Source organism: Diceros bicornis, chromosome 25 (assembly GCF_020826845.1).
Source record: "Diceros bicornis minor isolate mBicDic1 chromosome 25, mDicBic1.mat.cur, whole genome shotgun sequence".
Lineage (NCBI taxonomy): Eukaryota > Metazoa > Chordata > Mammalia > Perissodactyla > Rhinocerotidae > Diceros > Diceros bicornis.
In genome coordinates this window covers 11200730-11223665 of record NC_080764.1, presented here as the reverse complement: position 1 = coordinate 11223665, position 22936 = coordinate 11200730, and the positions used below count along the sequence as shown (strand labels likewise).

General features: G+C 55.8%; 1 protein-coding gene across 2 annotated transcripts; it reads right to left on the bottom strand.

Moving 5' to 3' along the window:
• Positions 1–210: 210 nt before the first annotated feature.
• On the bottom strand, positions 211–20151 carry SUN2 (Sad1 and UNC84 domain containing 2). 2 transcript variants are annotated; one of them, XM_058568348.1, is made up of 18 exons: positions 20026–20151; positions 16081–16239; positions 15022–15212; positions 14596–14733; positions 13903–13998; positions 13438–13531; positions 12340–12410; positions 10003–10130; positions 7713–7967; positions 7172–7249; positions 6642–6685; positions 5919–6084; positions 5346–5567; positions 4940–5024; positions 4439–4554; positions 4135–4302; positions 3699–3791; positions 211–2016 (listed from the first exon to the last, which is right to left on the bottom strand). In XM_058568348.1, the coding sequence occupies exons 2-18, from the start codon at positions 16200–16202 to the stop codon at positions 1903–1905; spliced, it is 2181 nt and encodes a 726-aa protein (XP_058424331.1). In that variant the 5' UTR covers positions 16203–16239; positions 20026–20151; the 3' UTR covers positions 211–1902. The 2 variants fall into 2 exon arrangements, with proteins under 2 accessions (XP_058424331.1, XP_058424332.1); XM_058568349.1 differs by lacking the exon at positions 20026–20151 and adding an exon at positions 18971–19124.
• Positions 20152–22936: the final 2785 nt, after the last annotated feature.

Sequence of the window (22936 nt, the reverse complement as noted above, 5' to 3'; positions counted from 1 at the left end):
TTTCTCCTGCCAACCCTTGAGCCCAGAATCATTGGAGCAGGGCCTGCCTCAGGCCCCATCCTCCATCATGGCGGGGATTTAGCTGAGAGGCCCAGGTTTCTAAAGTTTAGGAATAAGTCTTTGGGGCATTGTTTTGGCTCAGAATTCATTCTCTCGTTTTCCCAAGAGCAGACTCCCTCTGTGATGGCCAGATAAAAACCACACACTCCATTAATCCTGGGCATAATTTATTTTTTGCATAGGCATAAATTAGAATCGGGAGATAAAAAATTAGGAACCAATAGTGCAGCATTTGTGACAGGAGAGCGCAAAACAAAACCTGGTCGTCTGGGGGCAGGTGCTGTGCAGGAGCCAGTACTGGAGGACCACAGGTGGTTGGGGCCTCGCCTGCACTCTAGCTCCATCCTCGGGAGCCCATTCAGGGCCCAGCCCTGCTCTTGCTCCTAAGGGCACCTGCCTGCACAGCGGCCCCTTCTGCCCCCTTCCCACAGGCTGGAACCAGCCACACGGCTAGAAGCAGTGCCCCAAGCCCCTGTGGCAGCCAGGTTACAAGGTACTGAAATCACCCAGTGCCCCACAGAACGGGGCTAGGAATCAAGCCTTTAGCTTTTCAGTTAAAAAAAGACCTTGAAAAATATATACATAATACAGCAGGGCCTGCTGGGTCTAAAAACTCCCCCTTAGGCCTCCTCCCTACCCAGCCTCCTCCCCCAACCCCCCTCCCCTGACTGCCCCCCATAGAAAATGAGCTAGAAAGGAAACAGAATGGAGCAAGAGCTGAAAGAGCCCCAGGGGGATGGCTGAGGGTTAGGGCCCCTTACATCAGGGGCCTGATTGGGAGGGGGGGTGGGGCAGGGCCCACAGTGCAGACAGACCTCCTCCCACCACGACACCCTGAACATCACTATCATCACTGTCACTGGACCATGAGAGCCCAAGCCGTCCCCTACTCCCCACCCTTTTAGCTGACCCCCAATGCTTATGGCCTCAGACAGGTCTGGGCTCCCTGTACCCCAGGAGAGGGCACACTTGCTCTGGGGCATAGGCAGGCCCTAGCAGGAACGGGGAGCAGAGTGGGCCCCAATCCCATCATCAGGAGAGAGAGAAAGCAACTACTAGCCCCAGCAGGGGGCAATCCTACAGCCCTGGCCCCTGGGACCCTCAGAGCCACACAGGTAGCAGCCCTCACAAGCTCACAGGAGCCAGACCGTCTAGGGTACAAGAAGCCCCACAGCCCACCTTGACCTAGGACAAATACAGTGTATAGAAGCCTTTCAGGGACCACCCTGTGGGCCAAGCTCCCCTAGGTTGATGGCACTAGCTTTCTGGAAGAGCCCAGCTGCCCTCTCCCAGGAGCTTCCTGCCTGGAGTCCCAGTCCCAGTCTCAACCTGCACCGTGAGCACCCTCCTCCCAGAGGGCCTCACTTTCCTGCCTGGGGAGGGGGCAGCTCACCTGTCCCAGGCCCTAGCTTGTCCTACCCATGGCTTTGGCACATGCTTCATTCGCACACCTCCCAACGGCAGCTCCCTAGGTGCCAGCCCCTCCACCATGGGACATGTTCATTCATCACCTGTCCCCCTGCCTCTCAATCCCCCATGATATGCTACATATATACACCCTCCCAGGAGGAGGAAGGAGACCCCGATGCCTGGCATGAGGGGAACAAAGAATGAAAAGAGACGCTGGAGCCTGCTGTCCACCTCGAGCCACCCTGCTGCTAGAAAAGCCTGCATGTTCCTTCTCATCCCCATTGGGCCAGGCACTCTGCTTGCTCCTGGAAGTCAGTGCGCTGATCAAGCATGTAGGGGGTGGCAGGGCTGCTGCTCACCCGCTCCCAGAGAAGGCGGCGCATGCGGAGAGGAGCTGGCCTCCCAGCCGGCTGGCAGCGGCACAAAGAAGGCCTAGTGGGCGGGCTCCCCATGCACCCTGAAGCGGTAGACGCAGGTGTACTCGGGGTGGCCCCAGTTAGTCAGGATCCGCAGCTCCACCACCTGGTACGTGGCCATTTTAGGATCCTGGGTAGAGAAGGAACAGGTTCAGAGTGTCAGAGTCCTCAAACCTCAATGACAACAGGCAGGAGGGGAGACAGCCACCCCTAGGGCCCAACACCCCTCCCCTAGGCCTCTGCAGAGGACTAGACTTCAAAGCTCCTGTCTTCAGACCCTGGAGCAGTTTCCTGCCCGTGGGCCAAGAAGCCCCAGGGGCTTCAGATATCCTACAGGGGCCACAGACCCACAGCCACGTAAAAATGGCTTTGTAGCTGAGCACCAGCACAGTCCACCCCAAACTGGGACAAATTCACAAGAGCTCTTTGTCATTGTCCTCCTCTTTGTCAGTGGAGGAACTGCCTTCACGGAGGGTTTGATAAATGTTGATATTGGAAAATAATCCCTTTACTGAATTAAGCAGAATTTCTTCTTTTCTTTCTCAAGTTCCTATCAGGTCTCTGTCCTCTATGCTCAAAAAGCCACAATTTTGGAGCCAGCTTTTGGAGCAAATCTCACCCCGTTTGATGGCACAGGCACAGTGCTCTCCTGCTCTTCCTCTCTCCCTCCCGCCTTCTTACACAGCCTCTTGTGCTCCACCCTCTCCTAAAGGCTCGATCTATACACCCTGAGAACTCTCAACGCCTCCCGTGGCTCAGTTATCCCCTGGGAGCTGACAGCTCAGCCTTTATGTCTAGTCCCCCTGACTGTCCCACAGGTAGCCAAACCTGCCCCCGCCTTTGCATTAGTCTCTCTATCCTCACCTCCCCTCCCTGCCCCCGCCTCTGCATTAGCCTCTCTGTCCTCACCTCCACCTCCCTGCTCCTGTCCGACCAGACATTCAGGGCACTCCCAACTGCATATCCCACTGCCTCTCCCCATCCTCTCTCCCAGCACCCTCTCTCTCTGGACTTGCTTCCCGGCAGCCACTTCCTGCTCGGTCTCCGGGCTTGTCCCCCTTAGATTCGCCAATTATACGCAGTCACGGTCATCTTACTAGGATGCACATCATTTTGTCACTTCTCTGACAAAAGCCTGGCAATGGCCACTCCCACCACCCCACTGAGCCCTGAGGGCTGAAATTCTTTGGCCTGGTAGTCAGGCCTGCCTTTCTGGCCTCTCTTCCTGTCACTGTCCCTTTGCCACCCCTCACATCCCCACCTCACCAGATTCCTCACACTAGGTGTACTCTAATTCCTCAGCCCTGGTGTAGCTCTCAGGCCACCTGCATTGGATTCATCTAGGCTGTTTGTCAGAATGCAGGTTTCTGGGCCCCATCAGCCCTAAGGAGTGGGTCTCCTGGGATGGAGACTGGGAATCTGCATTTCTACCAAGGGCCTAGGAGACTGATACCCACTCAAGTTGAGGCACGAGGCCTCCCCCAGTGCCCTAGGCATGCTGCACTGCCCGAGGCCCAGCTGGGCCACACTCACTCAGGCACCTGTCCTTTCTGGGCAGGCTTCCCCAACGCTCCCCATCTCGAAGGGGCCCCTCCCCTCCGCTGATGTCTGCTTGGCACCTCTCCCATGCCACTTGGACAGCTGTCTCATTCTACACCTTGATCTGTGGGAGGGCAGGGCCTGAGGGCAGGGGCTGTGGTTTCTTGCTCTGAACCCGCAGTGCCTGGCACAGGGTACCTGCTCGGAAAAATGTCTGCTGAACGGATGGGAAAGTGAGTGTGCCACGTCTGCTAGCATAACAGAATCCTGTACCTGAAAATAAAATGTCTGAATGGGCTCCCCATCCTGGTCGTAGGTGAACTGGCCAAGGAGTGTCCCCTCCTGCTTCAGGTCTTCATCAAACCCCTGAAAAGAGAGTGAAGGATAAAGGGAAGATCCTGCTCTTAGGCGCCGGGCCACCTAGAGAAGAAGGCTTCCCTCCCCACTCCCACACTGGTCCCCTCCCACCCTGGTGGGACTGCAGAGGCCTGCACACTGGACACAGGGCTGCCATGTGCTCTGTGACAAGTCACTTAACTCCCTGGGCCTCAGTTTCTTCCTCCACAGCCTGAGATAACTGGGACTGAAGTGCCATTTCCCACCCGGCGCCATCTCTTCCAAATCCACAAATGATCCCAATTTTATCCTCAGTGGAGACCCGCAGGGTCCTCCTACAGCCCCTCTGGCCCCACACCGGCGGAATACTCACAAAGATGGCAAAGTCCTTGGGGGCACTGGAGATGGTGCTGTTGGGTGACAAGGACTTGGGCACATGCTCTAAGGTGACAGCAGTGGGGCGGATGCGAGCAGACAGGCGAACCACAGCAAAGCCCTGGGGCCCCTGGAAGGCCCAGCAATTGCCTGGGTGCACGTCTGGCTGGAGAGGAAGAAACTCAGGTCAGCGCAGGGCTGGTGACAGGCAGTCTGCCCTGAGTGCAGCTCCCACTGACCCAGCCACACAGGCGACCTCCGTGTGCTCAGGTCCCGTCGTGCTGTCCTTGCTGAGTGCCTACCTGGAGAATGACTCGGGGCGACTGGGAATGGTACCACAGGGGGATGCCAAAGAGGCTGAGGAGGGCCGTCTTGGTCTCGTAGGTCTCGGAACATCGGGTACTGATGACACTGGCCCCTGAGACGAGGAAGGAAGGTAGTGTGGGCACCTGGGGCTGGACACCAGCCGGGGAGGGAGACCCAGACCTAGACAACCAGTTCCGCTCGCCAGCCAGGGGAACCCAAGGAGGGACTGCTATTGCCCGCCTCCTCACTGAGGATGGAGGGCAGATACCCCAGACCCCATCTGTACCCCTAACCCAGAGCACAAAGCAGCTGTAAACAGCCTCTCCCTGGCCAAGGATGGTGCTGGGTACGTCCTGACTTCTCCGAGCTGTGGCTGGCCTTGTTGAGTTCTAGGCCAGTGATTTCTGCTTCCCTAGCACCACAGCTGCCCTAGCAGATCCAGGGTCCTGGCCAGTGTGGGGACCAGGGTGGGGCCGAGGGAGGAGAGCGGCGCACACCTCCCGATTCCAGCGCGTAGTCCACCATCCCGATGCGGTCCTCGCTGTAGCGCTTCAGGGCCTGGTTTACAATGCGGTGCACCTGCTAAAACACAGGCACCCAGAGCAGTTGCGACAGGAAGCAGACTCGTCCACTCCAAAGGCCCCACTGCGGGGGCCAGGGACCCCTGGACTGACCCCTCCTGTGTTTACACCACGCTGGTGTCCGGGCACTTATGCCATGTACCCAGGTTCACCTCCATCCTCCCACACCAGCCCCAGGCAAACACCAGAGCCTCCTGCATGTCACTTAGCTCCTGGAACATTCCAGGGAGCTGGCAGTGTGGGACTGTACAGGTCTGTGGTCCCCGGGGAGGCGGGCAGTGTGTGTGTGGGGGGGGCGCATCTGGGGGCACACGGTCCTCACCTCCTCTGTCACCCCGATCACACCCTCCTTCTGCAGCGTCAGCCCCAGGCTGGCTGCGGCCTCCCTCGCTGACTTGCCCTGCATCTCGGCCACGTGGGCGAGGATCTTGCTCTCCAGCTCCTGCAGCTGCGCTTGCACCTCCTCTCGCTGAAGGAGCCCAGCGCGGGTTCCCCCACCTCGAAGAAGGAACTGACTGACCCAGGCAGGGAACTGAGATTCCACCTAGGGACCGAAAAAAAAGTCTCACTCTGGGAGGCTCAGAGGGACAGGGGGAGCTGCTGTGGCAGGGGGCAGGGCAGTGCCTGGCTTGGGTACAGAGGGTAGGGAAGGAGTGCCGGCCTGCGAGGGGGAGCCACACGGAGGAAAGGGTTATGAACAACCCTCCATGTTATCGATGGAAAAACAGGAAGAACTCCTGTCAAAGAAAGCCAACATGTGCGCCAAGTCCAGAGCAGGGGGCTTGTGGGACTAACAGGCCGCAGGGGCAAGAGGCTCTTTGCTGTGCAGACTCCTAGGATGGGCGGTCTCAGAGAAGAGGGTGTTCAGCAGGGGACTTGGATGGTTCCAACTCACATCGTCCCGCACGGCCTGGATCTGCTGGGGCAGCAGGCCCACTTGGTCAGCCACCGAGCTCTGCTTCAGGGTCAAGGCTGCCAGCTCCTGCCGCAGGCCTGCCAGCTGGCCCTCCAGCCGCTCCAGCTCCTTCATGGAGTTCTCCCGGAAGGACTCCTGGGTCATCCTACTCCCAGAGAGAAGAGTAAGCCTTGCCGCTCTGGTGACGGGTAAGGCCACATCGAGAAAACAAGAGGATGCCCTAGTTGGCTCCTGATAACACGAGTGTGTGCCCGCCCACCACCCATGCATGAATGGATGCATTCTCCGAAGGCCTGCCCTCGGAGGCTGCAGAACACGGCCCCAGTGCCGAAGAACCAGCTTGCCTATCCCCTAGGGGCTAATTCTTATCCTGTTCCCTAAGCCCACATCCATAATTCACTCTGCCTCAGTCTCTCACATCCTCCACACATATGGACGTCTGAGGCATGAGGTTGTACAGAAGAGATGGTGCCTATAAATGAGCCCATGAACCTCAATGCTCCTGCAGTGCCCCCCTAACTCCCACCACACCTCAAGGACAGGCTCTAGGCAGGTGGTCTTGAGCTAGATTTCAGCCATCCCGCTCTCTGCTTGGAGTACAGCCAGAACTCTGCTCTGGCGCTCTGCTCCCCAGTCCTGCCTAGGGTGGGGGTGGGGCTGGGGGGTGAGGGGCAGGCCTAGGCCAGATGGCAGCACCCATACCTTTGCCATTCAGACTTCAGTTGCTGGAGTCGAGCCTCAGACTCCTGTAAGCAGGGAGAAGGGACAAATACAAGAAATGTCAGACTCGGAGCCAGAGGTCTCCCAGAGCAGGATCTGTTCCCTTTGGGGTCTTTGCTGAACCACATCCCCACCCCAGGGTCTCCCAACAGCTCCAGCAAACGTCAACCTGGCCTCCTGGTAAGGCCTCATGAGAGTCTCGCCCTGTATCTGGCAGCTTTAGGCATTTACACGTTCACTCCTTCATTTGGCATGTCACAGCCAGATAACAGGCTGCTTGAAAGCAGCCCTTCCTGTCCTCCAGCATGCTCCCAGTGGTCCCTACAGAGCCTTCTAGCCCGGGTGAGCTCGCTTCAAGCAGAAGTCAGGAGACAGTACACCCCTTCTCTCCACTCTACGTCTAAGCAGGCCCTTTGAGAGGGCCAAGGGGTCCAAAATCTCTCAGCCCAGGAACACTGCTGAACTGGATCCGGGCCCCAGTGTGGGCCTCAAGTGCCCCCAAGCCCCCTGACCTGGGAAGCCTGGACAATCTTCTTGAAGAGGTCTTCTGAGTCTTGCTGGTGTTCTGCTCTCAGGGCGACCAGTTCTTCCTGTTGGGCATGAAGGAGAGAGGCTGAGGATTCCACCCAGCGCTCAGAGGGCCCCTTACAGCCAGTTAAGTGGCGTAACTGGAATTGGAACCAGGCCTGTTGGACTGCAAACTTCGGCTCCTGGCCTCTCTGCTACAGAGCTTGTTGGAAACATGTGAGACTCCTCTGGATCTTTATCGCACGCCCACGTGGTGTCAGGCACTGTCCCAGGCACTTTACCATCTCATGTTCTCACAATCCGGGGCGGGGGCCAACAGGAGTCTCCATTTTACAGAGGGGGAAACTGAAGCTTAGAGAAAGCAAGTAACTGCCAAATGGCAGAGCTGTCTGACCCCAAATGACACACTGCTGTCTCTCTCACGTCAGGGTGTACGGGGCCTCGCCCCCTCCAGCCCACGTGCCGGCAGCATGGCCCACACGTGACTCTCAGCTTCCGCCCTGAGACGGCAGCTCCTCTCCCCACCTGGATCAGAGCAGCAGTGTCCTTGCGGAAGTCCTCCTTCAGGGCAGCCTCGTGGCGGCTCACCAGCCCCTCCAGGAGCGCCAGGGTGTCCTCGTGGCTCAGGCTGCTGCCGCCTCCCTCCCCAGAGGCCCCTTGCCGCAGCTCCAAGCGTTCCAGCCGCATGGCCTCCTTCTGCCAGTTGGAGGAAAACTCGGCAGCAAGAGCTTCCAGGCGCCGCTCCAGAGAGTGTACCCGGGACAGAATGCGCTGCTCAGCCTGGCAGGGCAGGGAGGGAAAAGCCACAGAGGTGAGCGGTCTGCGGCAACAGTGCTTCCTGAAGACGGGCTGCAGGGAAAGCGACGAGAACCCCAGATACACCCAAATGTAGACACATGCTGGCTCTGAGGCTCTCAGGACAGCCTCTCTGCCCCGGAGGTAGGCGAGTTCCTCAGCAGGTAGACGAGGTGCCAGGACATACAGGGGGCTGGAGGAAGGGTCTGACCCCAAAACCAGAGTGGGAGTGGGCCGAGTGAGAGGGGACACAACGCCCTCCTGGAAGAGGGTCCAAATGGAGGGACAGTCCAAGAAGATGACCTGCTGGGCTGAGCCCACACCCTTCTCTCTCCTACACATGCACGTGTGCAGGCGAGCGAGGAGCTGAGAGGTTCGGCTGCTGATGTTCAACAGTGTCCCCTTCTTCCACAGATAACTACGGCTACAAGACAAAATAATTTGCAAAGACTTTTTCCTCTTTAACTGGATGCCCCACAGAGAAGACAGAAAAGTCATTTGGACTTGAGGGTGGCATTTGAAAACATGCCATGAATTTTGAGAACCCTGTTGGCTTAGCAACAAAAATCTTTGCCAGGAGAAATTATAAAACAGTTTGTCAACTGTTGATTAAAGGGCAGGGGCCTACCAAGTGCAGAAGCTGCTCCTGGTTTTTAAAAATTCAGTTTTTAAAGTAGGCAGTACATTTGCATGACCCAAAAAGCAAACAAAGAAACAGCAAAAGTCATGCTCCTGACCTCTGACCCCACTGGCCCAGGGCCCTCCCTACCACCTCCTCCCAACCAGGCAACTATTTCTACCAGTGTCTCTATACAAATGTAAGCAAACACAAAGATATAGTCATTCTTTACTTCCCCCATTTGACAGAAAAGGTGGTCCTGAAATTGAATTGTATTTAATGTCTTTAATAATGATTAAAAAAGGAAAAGTTATAGATGCCAGAAGGTATTATTTATACCTATAATAAGATCATGGTCAGGAAAGTAATATCCATCAAAATAAATGGTTTAAAATGTGACACCAAATTAAATTCAGCAGGAGCTAGCAAAGTTCAAAAAACTGTAATTAGGAGACAGAGTTTTATATTTTTATTATTGACCCCAGGACCTGCGTGCACACATTCTGGTTATTTGTACACTTGTGCCTGCAGGCTCCTTGAAGGCACAGCCGGCCTGATCCATCTTTAGCCTCTGGCAGATTGCAAAAATGGCCACCGTCCTTCCCTCCTCCCTGTATCTGCACCCCTGCAATGTGGCCCTGCAGGTGCTCCCACTGAGAGGCGGAGTCTAATTCCCCCTCCTTGAGCCTGGACTGGCTCTGCGATTTGCTTCAGCCAATAGAATGTGGCGAAAGTGACAGTGTGCTAGTTCCGAAGAGGCCTCAAGTTCTGGCCTGAATCCACTCTCCTGGAACCTTGCCCGGCAGCTGTGAGAACAAGCCCAGGCTAGCCTGCTGGACGACGAAAGGACATGTGGAGTACGGCCCACCCAGGCACGGCCGAGACCAGCCTGCCCCCTGCTGATCCACCAGCTGAGACACACAGGGAGCCCAGCCAACATCAGCCGTCCTTGCTCAGACCAGAGAGCCACCCAGAGGACCCCCAGCCTCATGAGCTATCAGAGGCTTGTAGTTTTAAGACCCTGATTTTAGGGGTAGTTTATTTGTGGTAACAGGTAACTGACCAGGATATTACATTACTCATAGAAGGTGCTCAATATATATTTGTGAAATTATATTGAAAAGGAACAAAGTAGACAAGACAATGTATCTGATGCCTCTTCCTTGTTTTATGTGCTTCTTAAGATGGTAACTAACTTTGGGACAGCTTTGAGTCATATTTAAGTGCAGGCAAACCACCTCCCCAAGACCTGCACCCCCAACAGTAGAGAAAGGGGTATCCTGGGAGATGAGGTGGCATCCCAGCTGGGAGAGCATCTCTCCAGCTTTGCGGGTAGGTTAAGGACAGGGAGATCAACCTCAAATACAGGCTGAGGGAGGACGGCGACCCTAAGACACTCACCTGGAACTGTGGGGACGAGTCTCTGGACTCCCACACCTCATGCTGCCTGCTGCTGCCCTTCGCTGCCCACCAGGAAACCATGGCAGGGTGGAATGTCCGCAGCCAGTAGGGGTAGAAATACCAAGCACCTGTACACAGGGGAGAGGCGGTTACCCGGGCCGGGGGCCGTGACAAGAAGGTATACACCGGTGAGGAAGGCAGCCTCACCAACGTCGGTTATCAGTAGCCTGTCTCCTTCATGGGAGCTGTGCTCTTGCCAGAAGGCAGTACAGGGATGCAGGTTCTCATCATGCTCTGAGGCAGCAACCTGACAATCCCAGAGCAGATGCATTCTCACATCTCCTTAGGAATCCTCATCCTTCTGTAGACAGCAAACCTTAGAGAAAACAGCTTTAATAAGCTAGGGATAATCGAGGGGTAGAACCCAGAGGCCCTGATGGTGGTTCTTGGCCGAGGCTGTACATCAGAATCACCCAGGGAGCTTTTAAAACACTGGATGTCTGGCCCCGCCCTCCAGAGAGTGAGTCCATTGGTCTGATGGGCCCTTTGTAGGTGAGGAAGATTAGCCCTGAGCTACCATCCATTGCCAATCCTCCTCTTTTTTGCTGAGGAAGATTAGCCCTGGGCTAACACCCATGCCCATCTTCCTCTCTACTTTATACGGGACGCCGCCACAGCATTGCTTGACAAGTGGTGCGCTGGTCTGTGCCTGGGATCCGAGCCTTCGAACCCGGAGCCACCGAAGCGGAGTGTGCAAACTTAACCACTGTGCCACCAGGCGGGCCCCTGTAGGTGAGTTTTAAAAGCTCCCCAGGTGACTCTAATGGGCTGCCATGGTTGAGAATCACTGACAAGAATACACCCTCTAAGAGACGCTGCTTGTGGCCCCACAACAGAGCACAAGGCTGCAGCCACACAGAGACACTTGCGTCTTGCTTTAGGGGCTCTCTGTTTGTGATGTGTTTACTCCTGAGCTGTGCATGTGCGTGTGTATACATGTGTGCATGTACCTGTGTGTGTCGGGGTGAGGGCACCAGAAGAAGCCATACTGGCTGAGGGCATCTCCATCCCGGTAAGACTCCACACTTGCCACTCAATCATTGCTGAGAGCAGGTGCAACGGGAAGCACATGACCACCAGGCTTTAAGTCAGACCCTCTGGACACGCCTCACTTACTGCACTCCCTCAGCAGGTCCTGCCCCGCTCTGCCTTCCAGACCCTCCCTATGCATCTCCTCCTCATGCGATCATGACTTCAGCCCCAACAACCCCACAGGGCGATGGTGAAGCTCAAATTAAACTGAGATAACACATGGGAACGTGCTTCCTGAACAGAACGCTATACAATTATGGAGGGTCATTATTATTTAAGGGCGATGCCCAGTTTCCACTGGATATGAACAAGCTGTTCTTGTAACAGGAAACAAAAAGGAAATCAACACTTGGAAAAATGTTCTACTTTGGTATTAATTAAAGAAATACGCGTTTGAGTAGATGCTAAACCTATAAAATCAACCTTCTAAAAATAAATAAATAAAGCATGGTCTTTAATTATAAATTGGTACAATCGTTAAAATTGAGCCTGGGGGCCATAGAGATAGCTCAGGTGGAATTGGGAAACTCACACACAATTGTCAAATGAAAAGTTGAACACAAAACGTACGTATAAACATAATGATTACAACCGTGTAAAAAATGTGAAGTCCAATGATCGAGATTGGAACAATGTAGAGCATCTTGTAAATGCAGGTATCTTAGAGTAAAAAAGGCATACTTACTTCTCTTTACTACTTTGTTGTTTTGATCTTAAAGACAGCTAAAGATTGAACTTGATGTTGTAACAATAATTCACTCACCCAGACGACGTCCTGATTTGAAATGGAGGGAAATAACTGCTACTAATAACGGCATCAGAGTGCCTACTTTTTACCCCAATACTCCTGTACTGGGGCACGTCCGGCCCAGGGGGCTCCAAGGATGCTCTAGACATGCCGTGCAGCACAGTGTAGCTACCCAGCTGAGCACAAGATCAGTGGATCGGGGCCTCTTCCCTCTGACCCACTGGACACCCTGAGAATGCCACAGCGTCGGTCAGCAGACGACCCAGGACCCCCAGACAGGAGTGGCCTCGGGCTCAGGGCTTGGGAGCTGCCCAGGCTCAGTCCCACCCTACTCGTCCTGCCTCCTACCCTTTCCTGCAGGCGATCACTGTCCCTCTGGTTTTCACATTTCTGCTCAGCGCCACCATCCGCCCACGCTCTGCCCCGCCCTCCGCTCAGCAGCCCCGGCTCAGCATGGCACGCCCGTCCTATCCTCCTGCGACGGCAGGCAAGCTCACCGTAGGTCAGGCCAGTCAGGAGCAGCAGTAGCAAGAGGAACCACAGGAAGGTCTTCAGGGACGAGACGCGCCTGGACCGCATGGGACGGGAGAGCAGGCGAGGGGAGGTGTCAAGAGGGCTCCAAGGGCCCCCATGTCCCCTCAGGGAGCCCCTTGAGACCTTTCCTGAGGGCTAAACTAGAGCTGAAAGGGGGACGCCCCGACCGTCTCATCCTGCCAGGGCAGACTGGACGCTTTACAGTTCCATGGGTCCTGGAGTAACGGAGGCAATTCTGACTCTGAATTTTATTGATGTTATAAATATATACACAATGTATGTGTATATATATATATTTGATGTTATATATAAAATAGTGGGGTCTTTGAAAAGTCTAAAATTTTCATGTATAGAGGTCCTCTGAGCAAGCAAATATAGAAAAAGATATGGAACTCCTTAAAGAAACAATATTTTCTTTTAGAAAAACGAGGAACCTTTTTTTGGTGACACGAATCCGTCCTTGCCCCTCTCCTCAGCATAGCTGGCCACCCACCCCAACCAAGACTATGGCCAGAGGAACCCTGACTTCCTGGCTCAGTCTGCTTCCTCTATGAAGGGGCCAGTTCCCATTCCTGGCACTGCCAGGTCAAGGACTGGGGACAAACCCAACCATCCTCAGGCAGCGCCTATTCATGGCTTCTGAACACCAGGCGGAACACACTGGGGTCTGGATTGCCGCAGGCCCAGACGGAAGCTGAACTTTCTGGGAAACACCACTTGCTGGCCAGAGTCTAAGGCCTGAGCAGCGGGAGTAAGGCCCAGGCTTGTCTGAGACTCAAAAGGGGCAGGTCTGGCATTTAGCAGGAAGCATCCAAGAAGAAATCAGAACCTGTGTTCCAGAATATTCTGAAGGGCTATCGATTTGGGGAGTAAAACCTGAGTCTGGGTCCCAACCTCCGTCAGCAGAGGGGCTCTGGGGCATCCACTCCACGCTCACTCATAAAAGCTGCAAATCAACTGGAAGGAAACCCTTGGAGAAGCGATCATACGCAGGTTTAGATGCTTTACGCCCTTCTATCCGGGGCTTTCTGATTCATTGTCAAGGCAGGAACCCCGCTGACCTGGTTAAAACAAAGACGTCCAGGAGGGAGGCGGCCGTTGTCAGGCGGTACCAGGTGGTGCCGATCCACCAGTAGAGGAGTCCGAAGAGCCGGCCTGGAAGAGGGACCATCAAGCTTAAGTGTCACCCTGAGCATCGGCCTCTCTCTCTCTTCACCTGCGGTCCTCCCTGCCCCTGTGACTCCTCACCTGCCAGTGCCCCTGTGTCCTATCCTACAGCCACCCAGTTCCTCTAATCCCACTGCCCGCTCTGCCAACACCTTCTGTCCAGCTCTGCAGCTGCTCCTGCCCTTCCCAGCGAGGCTGTTCCCATGGCTCTTGGCTCCCAGTGATTATTCTAGAACCAGCTTTCCCCAGTGGTCCTACAGTCTTGCTGTACGGGCTAGATGCCCTGCCACAGAGAGATGGGTAAGAAGTGACTGCTGTAGAGAAAGAGAATAATCGTGCACAGAACAGCCAGCACCCACCTGGAGAAGTGACCACCATCCAGAGAAAAGAGCCTGCCTGGGACACAGCGTTCCTTAACCGTGAACCTGAGCTCCGCTGGTCCGTCTCTGAGTATCCTGCAGGGAAAGAGAGGAAACCAGCTCAGTGTGTCCTCACTTTTAAGAGCCTTGGGTATGGAGACTGCCTATTCCTTGATTGTCTTCTCCTATGGACCGAGAGCTGAGGCCACGTGTCATTCTCCTTCGCACTCCCACAGCGGCATGCAGGCCTGGCCCCGGGAGGTCAGTACACGCCTGCTTGAGGAATGAAATGGTAGGTTTCTGACGTTTCATTTCCCCTGAGCCCCTTGCCTGCACCCCCTCCTCACCAGCAACCCCTCAACCACTGTTCAGAACTGGACAAAGGGATCAAGCACCTCCTATGTGTGAAGCCCCAAGTTAAAACATTTGCTGGGAACGAGCCAAACAACAGCGTTGACCTCAGGCTGCTCAAAGACTAGTGGGGACAGGGCAATCACAGCCCAGTGTGTGGAGGGCCACCCCAGGCCTGGGCTCTGGTGCCATGGTGCACAGGAAGCATGCCCAGCCAGTCTGCAGAGCGCCAGCCAGATGCCATGCTCTTGGGCTGTCAGGGGTCGCCTTCCCCAGCCTTCCCGCCCCCTCCCGAGCAGTCTGGAATTTGCTGGAGCGTCTCCCTGAGGAGACCTCGCCTACCTGCGTAGTCATCCTCAGAAGAGTAGCCGGAGGAGGACCCAAGGAAGTCCTCCGAGACCTTGTTCTCGGCCAGCCCATTGATTTTGCTGCTCTCGGTGCCACCTGTGCCTCTTCTCCTCCTCACCCGCAGGTCCTCACCTGGGGAGGGAAGAACTCGGGGTTCTCCTGCGGCAGAGATGCTCCGAGGAGGGTGTTCCAGAGGAGCATCTCCAACGGACAGATGGAATCTGCCCTTAGCCTCTCATCATCTAAAGGGACCTGGGAGTTCAGACACTCGGATGCTCTTCTAAGGATTTCCAAAGATGGGGAGCCCCTCCTCTGGCCCAGCAGTGGTTAGGAAACCACTTGGTGGGGAGGATTTTGGATCCTAAGTTACCAGAGGAAGCAAAGGAAGCAAAGCCCCAGGAGAAAGGTTTTCACACTCACTCCAGTAGGGGTCACTGTGCAGCTGGTCATCAAGGATGGAGCTCCTGGCGAGGGCGGCGGCCCGGGGGCTGCCAATGTAGGACTCCCTGACCACCGACTCACTGTAGTAGGAGGTGTGCCCATCGGAGGAGGGCCCCAGCTGTGGCACCGGGGAGAGGTGCTTCATGTTGCTGGATTTCCTCTTCAAGGTCCTGTAGGAGGTCAGTCAGGAGGGGGGAGGCGGGAACAGTCAGGTGAGCCCAGTCAGGAATCTGGAAGCCAACGCCTGTGCCCCACTGTATTGAGTGGGCTGGCCTTGTTGCTAGGCAACTAACAGCTCCCAGCTACCCACTGTCTACCAAGCACAGGTACTTTCTCTGCTCCCATCATCTCTAAATCTCACAAGCAGTTAGGAGAGCGCCTCAGTAAGTGATGGAGCCGGGATTCAAATCCAGGTCTCCAACTTCAAAGCTAAAGTTTCTTCTCATGCTTCTTAATGGATTAGTAATTTCTACAACCCACTGAAAACACAGACAAACCTGACCTGGCCTCCTAGAGCTAGCCAAAGCGTGAGGGGGTTGGGGGGCTGACATCCAGGCCTCATGTCTGCAAGGGGAGCAGGACAACGAGGTGGCTGCCAGCCTTAGCTCATCCCCACTGCCCCTCAGACTTGCTCCCCTCCTCGGCCTCTTCACTGGCCCTGCTGAGGCCCTACAGACGGTGTGACACGTGGGGGTGGGTCTGGGAGGATGGTCAGATTGGCACGCCCATCCATAGCGGAAGGGGTTCCTGTGAGCCCAGCTTGCAGTTTCGGGGTTTCCGGCCTGGCTTATTCTTGAAGCTGCCTCTCCCCACTTCCTGTTCTCTGAACATGAGGGCAGTAGCCTGGCTCATAACAGGGAGAGGAGAGACGGCACTGGGCCCTGGCAGCCCCATAGGTGTGAATGTCCCCCTGGACCAGACATGTGTATCCGATCTCTGCACACAAAGGTCACAACAGGAAGAGGCTGCACAGTGACCTGCCCGAGCCATCTGCTCTGCGGGGCAGCGCGATCCACAGGGGTGGTGGCGACCCCCTACCTGAGAGGACTGTCTTTAAACAGGGTGCTCTGGCTCCCCGTCACGGAGCTCCCTCCACTGCTGCTGCTGCCGTCATCGTCACCCTGGGAGAAGCGCGTGAGGCGTTGGCTTCGTCGAGACATGACGAGGTGGGATGGGGACCCTTCCCCTGAAGAGAGTCTTGGGAGAGAAAGGGGGACACATGAGGTGTGGGGCTGTTCTCAGCTCCTCCCCGGGGGCAGAGGAACAAGGCACCACCTCCCAGCGAACAGACCACTTCCTGTGCCTCCAACCCAAACAGCCTGAGGCGTGGGGAGATGGGGCATTCATGAAGCATCTCCCAGCACCACCCACCCCGCTGCAGCCCATGCCCCAGGGCGCAGGTAGTACTCAGGGAGCCTCTTTCACGGTGCTTTCCACAAGGTTTTCTACTTAGTTTACCTCTCACCGAGCTCCATGAGAGCCAGAATAGGACCTTCCGCAACCTTTAACACGTAGCAGACCACGTGGCACATGATAGGCACGCAACAGATACTAAAGGAAGACCTTTGATCATTGCTGCCCTGCACAGACCCTCCCATCCAGCTGTCCTAGTGTGCTGCGCCCTCCCTAGAGCTGTCTGTTCTCATTCCACTGTTCCCCTTCGCTGGGACCCGCTTTCCTTTCCCCATAGCTGTATTCATTGATTCAGGGTCCCAAACTGACCCCAGAAAACCTTTCCCTGTAAACCCCACCTACATTCCGATGGGGCTTGTATGCTGTATCCCATTAGCAATTGTTGTGCTACAACATCCGTGCATCTTGATATGATGATAAAATATTTTGTTAAATGCCTCCTAGGTACCTGGCTCCTTACACACCAGGGCCTGGGTCTTTCCACTCCACAGGAAAGTGTTCGAGTTGTTTCAGGAATGTGTTGTGTGTCCCCAACTAGAGTATTTTATAGCCTCAAATCTGCTCAGAACAGGCTGTAGAGAGAGTTGTTACACAACAAATATTTGTTAAACTAACAGAACAGGTAGGTGGAGCAGCCATGTGGGACCACAGTCAGTCCCTGCTGGACGAGTCACCACATGGGGCAGGAAATCAAGGCTCTGAACTTGATAACAAGGACTCAGAGGAGGCCAAAGTGAAAAGACCCTGCAAAAGGTGCCATTCTACAACCTGAGGATGATTCATAAACTCTTCAGCTCTAGAAACCCAAATTCAAAATCTCAGAATACCAGTGTGAGGATTCTCACCATGGTGCCTTTGCCGGCCCATATTACAAAATACTGTTCTACTGAGGCCCACTCAAGCGTCCCTAGTACATGTGACTTGTTATCACTTCTAATATTCTTGGCTGATACTTAAATTACTAGTTCTCTGGGTTGCATGGTGGGCATAGACTAACACATCCCAACTCAGACTGTGGAAACCAGAAGGTCTGGTTAGTCCAGCTGGAGAATTCTAGAAAGTCCTCTTCTGAGAAACAAGCAGTCTCATGTCTTGGTCTTATTGGTGTCCTCTCAGGGAGGATGCCCACCTGCCATCCCTCCCTGGTTTTAGCTGGCGGGGGTTGGTAAAGGGACCAATTGGTAGCAGCCAAAGCAGGAAGTTGAGAGGCCTTGTCTATGCTCCTCTCCTTATAAGGGAATTCCACCCCCACTACTGCCCCCCCACCTGAAAGCTCCAGATGCCCCACACAGGCTCCTCCTCTTAACCCTCGCCCTGCTGGAGTGGATGAAGCCTTCCCCTGGGGCAGAAACAAAGCAATGTGTTTATACGGTACTCCAGCTGCTGCAGGCAAGAACATAAATAAATATTCAGACGGAGGGGTGTGGGGGGAGTGGCTACAAACTGTCAGCAGTCAGCACTCGCCTCCACCCCCCAGAGGTGCCTCTTGCTCTCTCCTGTAGCGTCCTGGTATCACAAAACAGTCTGCAGTTGAGTCTGGGTTTCACGAGTGGAAAAAGGTCAAGGCCCCATCCTCCAAAACAAAACAAGAGGTGAGCCTCTAGAAGCTCTAATCTTTTGCATATCAGAATAAACACCTCCCCCAACACACACAATCCGCTAAGAAACCCTCAAAACGTCCCTCCTCACTTCTGAGCTGAACCACATCCTTTTCTAAACTCCACCTTTCCCCACCCCCCATCATAAACTTGTAGGGCAGTATCCATCCAGTCTTCAGGCTAACCTAGATCTACGGCATCTTCCAAAGGGCATTTTCACCCTACATTCCCTCGCGGGACCTGTAAAACGCTCCGGGTGCTAACTCCCTTCTCCCTTCACTCCCTACGGGCCGAACCGCAGAGTTTTACCAACCACGCGCCTTCCTGCCTTCCTGCCTCCCTGCGCTAAGTCACACTCCCGCCCCCTATTTGTTTGGCTTCTTTTTTTAAGAACTGAACAAAATGGGCCTTCCTCCTAACACCAGAGTTCTGACAGGCGGCGGCAGAAGCAGGGAACTGCCTGTCCCTGGAAACTGCCTGACTGGCACGAAAACGCAGGCACTGCCCTGGGCCGGTTTGGGGCAGCCCGGGCTTGGCTCCCCTCCACCCGGGGAGGTGCCCGGGGAAGTCCCGCCTGGAGACATCCGCCCTCCGGGCTGACCAGTGGGGCGGCCAGCCCTGGGGGCGGGGGCCTGGCGGCAGCGATGAGTCAGAGCGGCCGGCCTTGGCTCGGCGCTGGCCCTTCCCGAGCGGCCCAGGGGCGTGCGGCGGGCGGGGCTGGAGCCTGGCGCAGCTTGTCCCGCGGAGGAAGAACCAGGCCTGGGCAGCTGGGCCCCGGCCAGAGCGACCCGACGATGACCCCGGGGTCAGGCCGGGCCCAGGGCCCGAGGGGAGGCGGGCGAGGCCGGCCCACCACCCTCGCCCAGCGCGTCAGCCCGCTCGCGGCCCACGGCCCACGGCCCACGGCCCGCTGTTACCTGCTGCCGCGGCTGGTCCGTGCGGGGCCCGGGGCGCCCGAGGCCCGCCGCGCCGCCCAGGCGCGCCCCCTTCCGGGGTCGGAATCCCGCGAGCGGCGCTCGGCGCGGGGGCCCGGGACGCGGCGGCGCGGGACGACGCCGGCGGAAGGGCGGACAACACGGCCCGCGCAGAACCGCGCTGCGCGAGTGGGGCCGGGCGGCGCGCGCGTGGCCGAGTGTGTATGTGTGCGCTTGTCAGTCAACGCTGACAGACCGCAGTCCATTGGCCAGGCCCCGCCCGCGTCACCGCCCACGGCTGCCGCCCATTGGGCGGTTTGAACACAAAGGCCCCGGCTCGCCCCGCCCGCCGCGTGGGCCCCGCCGGCCGGGAGCGCCCCGCCCCTAGTTCGCGCGTGGGAGGCGCGGGGGCGACGCCGGGGCGAGGGAGGGTGCAGCTGGAGCGGGCAAGCGGGGGCTCTACCCCGCCTGACTGCGCGCTTGACTCCCGGTCTGGTGGCTCAAAACACCTGAACTCGCTCCAGGCGCTGCCTCGTGCGCCTCACCCCACCCGCGCCTGTTTGGCCGCGGCGTCCAGCGCTCCGCGAGCTGACTCGACATGGCCCGGGTGCCAGGACCTTAAGGGAATTGGGTGGCTGGGGGGTGGGGCACACCCTCCGAGGATGGCCCGAAGAAGTGGGGAGCAGAGGAGGTAGAAGATCCCTGTCCTAGGGCCCACCTGGAGGGGTAGCACGCGGTTAGCCCTAAGTGGACTCTTAATAAGCGACGGTTGAAGGCTTGCTAAATGCTCAGCGCATATGTAATTGTCCTCTTAGCCAGGCTCGCCTTTTCTACGCCCATTTTACAGATAAGGAAACAGGTTCATAGAGGTTTTAAGTGATTTGCTTAAAGTCACACAGCTAGAAAGAGGCAAAATTGAGATTAGAAGATTCTCTCCACATGCAAGCTCCTGTTTTTTTCCACTGTAGGATTGAAAGAGGCCCTGCGGCTTCCCAATCTGCCGCTAGAGCCCCAGAGTTTCACGGCAGAAGCTTTTCTTGGTTTTAGAGGGAGCTTACCACTGTTTGTGCGGAGAAGGCAGGGCTGGCTACTTGTTCCTCTGCTTTACTCAGATTCGGTGTGGATTGGGGCTCGAGAGACACTGAACGAGTCAAATGCCGCCTGACTCCAGGGCTCCTGTGCCCGGGCTGCTGCGGTCAGCTTTACAGAAGCGGCAAGTGCACAGCTTGGGCGGAGCCACTTCCTTTGCAGGCTCGTCTAAGGGGAGATGAGCCAGTGTCATTTCACTTTTAAGGTGGCAAGAGGAAGAGACAAGAAATGACAACATCACCCCTCTGAGCCGTTTTCCTCGTTTGTAAAATGTGAATAATAACAAGGACAGGAAGGCACTGGGGTAGGGGATAGAGTAAATGCGAAGCCCAGATAAAAACGCCCCCCTGCCCCGCCTCTCCACTGCCAGAAGAGAGGGGCCTTGCCTGCATTTGCAGCATCTTGAAGACAGCCGTGCTTCTGGGCCAGTGTTGCTTCTGGGTTAGACCGCGAGCTCTGTGAGGACGAGGGCTGGCTCTCCAGGACTTGGCACAGGGCCTGGCTCCTGTCTGAGTATCTGCTGAGCTTGGAGCCAGTGAAATGAGAACTCAAAATCAGATTCAGGTGAGGGTCTCCTCACCAGGATGCTTACCTCCCAATTCTGTCCTAGCTAGTTCCAGTGGAGTCTCAGATCCCACCACCTCCGTTGCAGAGGCTGCTTCCCTGCTCTCCGAGGATCCTGGCAGACGGACCCCTTCCCAGGATGTGCTGGTTTGTCAAGCGACAGGTGCTGTGCTGTCCACGGGTCTCAGGCAAGGGCCGTGCCCACAGGCTGGCTGGAGACAGGCCCCTCTTAGACTGTGTTGTCTCTGTGAGCCTGTAGTAGGCGAGTAATGAGCCCCAAAGATATTAGGTTCTGATCCCTGGAACCTGTGAATGTTATACGTGAAAGTCTTAGCAGATGTGATTAAATAAAGGACTTTGAGATGGGGAGATTATCCCAGATTATCAGGGTGGCCCTAAATGTAGTCACAAGTGTCCTTTTAAGAGAGAGGTAAGAAAACACCTTGATTTCAGTCCAGTGATTTTGATTTTGGACTTCTGGTCTTCTGAACTGTGAGAGAATAAATTTCTGTTCTTTTAAGTCATCAAATTTGTGGCAATTTGTTCTGGCAGCCACAGGAAAGTAATACCGGCCCCTGGGAAATTTTTGGCCTCACTGTTCAAGGCTCTCCTGATTGTGCCCGGCCCCTCCCTCTGTCCTGACTGTCCTCACCAACACCACCCCCACTTGTGAGACCACACACAGACTTGTCTACCCCATCTCGCCTGCCCCTCGCCTCTCTGCCATCTGCTTGCTCATCTACTCTGTGCCCTTGCAGACTCTTCTCTCTCTATCCACCTACCATTCGTTTGGCTTGGCTTCTCCCGGCTCCCTTCTTCTCTTTTTTGCTGCCCTGTTCTTGCTCCTTCTTTCTCTCATCATTATCTCATAAACAGTGGCAGGGCGGGAGGTGGACGGCTTTGCCCCAGCTGGAATAGGGTCTCGGTGGCTGACACTGCGGCCACTGCCCCAGGGCCACATTATGACTTTCTTCACTGTTAGGCACCTTTGCCTTAATGGCCCCTTCCTGCATAAAAAATGTTTAAAATTATATTTTATGACCACATTGGTAGAAAGATGACTATAATCTAGGCTTGATTCATTAGTAAATATTCATTATTACACTTAATACTCTGCTTAATAGAGAAGTTGGCCCTGCACGGGAGATGCGGAGCAACAGAACTGGCTCCCGTCCCAGTCCCTGCCTGCCAGAGGGCCGACCTGAGCGCTCCTGGGCCACAGAACACCCGTCCCCCCTCACCAGGAGCAGCTGTAGGAAGTCTCGCGTCAGTGTAGGCTGTGGTGCAAAGCAAGGAGGCCCTGGAATCTGCAGCCCTGGTTCCAAGCCAGGTGCACCACTTGCTTGCTCTGTGACCCCAGGCCAGCCACTTCACCTCTCTGAGCCATTTTCCTTATTCGTAAAATGTGAATAATAACAACTGTCCTGTCTGTCACATGACTGGCTGTGTGACCTTGGACCAGTCAACGAGGCTCTCTGGCCTCTGTTTCCTCCTGTGTGAGGTCGAGTGAGGGAGGAACTGCTCAAATACAAAGGGCTTTAGCCACCCATGGTCTTTGGGAGGAGAAAGGAGGAGGTTAGGCCCCTGTCTGTTCTGGACTCACAGTCAAGGTTAGGGGGCTTCTCTGCGCTTCCAGAGACCAGGTCTTCCCCATTACACCCTGACATGGTGGGGAATGAGCTGTGGACCTGTCTGCAGCCCCCATGGACCCGGGGCACGTGGGCCAGAGACCAGTCTGTAGTCGGTGCTCAGTGTGCTTGTGTGATATGAACACATGAGGGTGAAGCCTCTAGACACCTCCCTGCAGCCAGGGCCACCTCCACGTCTTCCTCCCTGCTGTCAGCATCCTCAGCAGCCAGGGTGCCGGTGTCTGTCATTTAACCATCACAGGTAGAGCATCCTTGGTGGGGGTGGGGGTGGGGGGGCTTTAATGTCAGACTTCCTGGCTGCAGGAACACGTTTGGCAGCTATGGGGGGAGGTGCAGTATCCTCAGAGGATCTTGGTGCCCCACCCCCCCGGGGCTGTTTCTCTGCCTCCTCCGGGATCTGATGTGGGCTCCCTGCTCCACCCAGTCTGGCGACACTGCTGCGTATCGACAGCATCTTTCATCCGGAGAGTTCAAAGAGCTCATCACCAGGTGCTAAGCGCAGTGAAGCCAGTTTATGGAAGGAGAAGTCCAGTCTGAGGAGGGAAGGGCGCTGGATCCAGGTTACTAAGTGGGCCAGCCGGGGCGCCAGGCCAGAACATGAGTCCCTGAGCTGAGGTGGACACTCCCAACCAGGCCCTTATGGGTGACCATGCCTTAGTTATCTCTG

Excerpts from the sequence above, each read along its gene's own strand:
- SUN2 (XM_058568348.1), bottom strand. The coding sequence starts at position 16,202 with ATGTCTCGACGAAGCCAACGCCTCACGCGCTTCTCCCAGGGTGACGAT. Across the intron at positions 13,999-14,595 it reads TTCTGAGGATGACTACGCAG|GATACTCAGAGACGGACCAG; the intron begins GTAGGCGAGGTC and ends CTTTCCCTGCAG. Across the intron at positions 7,968-10,002 it reads ACTCGTCCCCACAGTTCCAG|GCTGAGCAGCGCATTCTGTC; the intron begins GTGAGTGTCTTA and ends CTGCCCTGCCAG.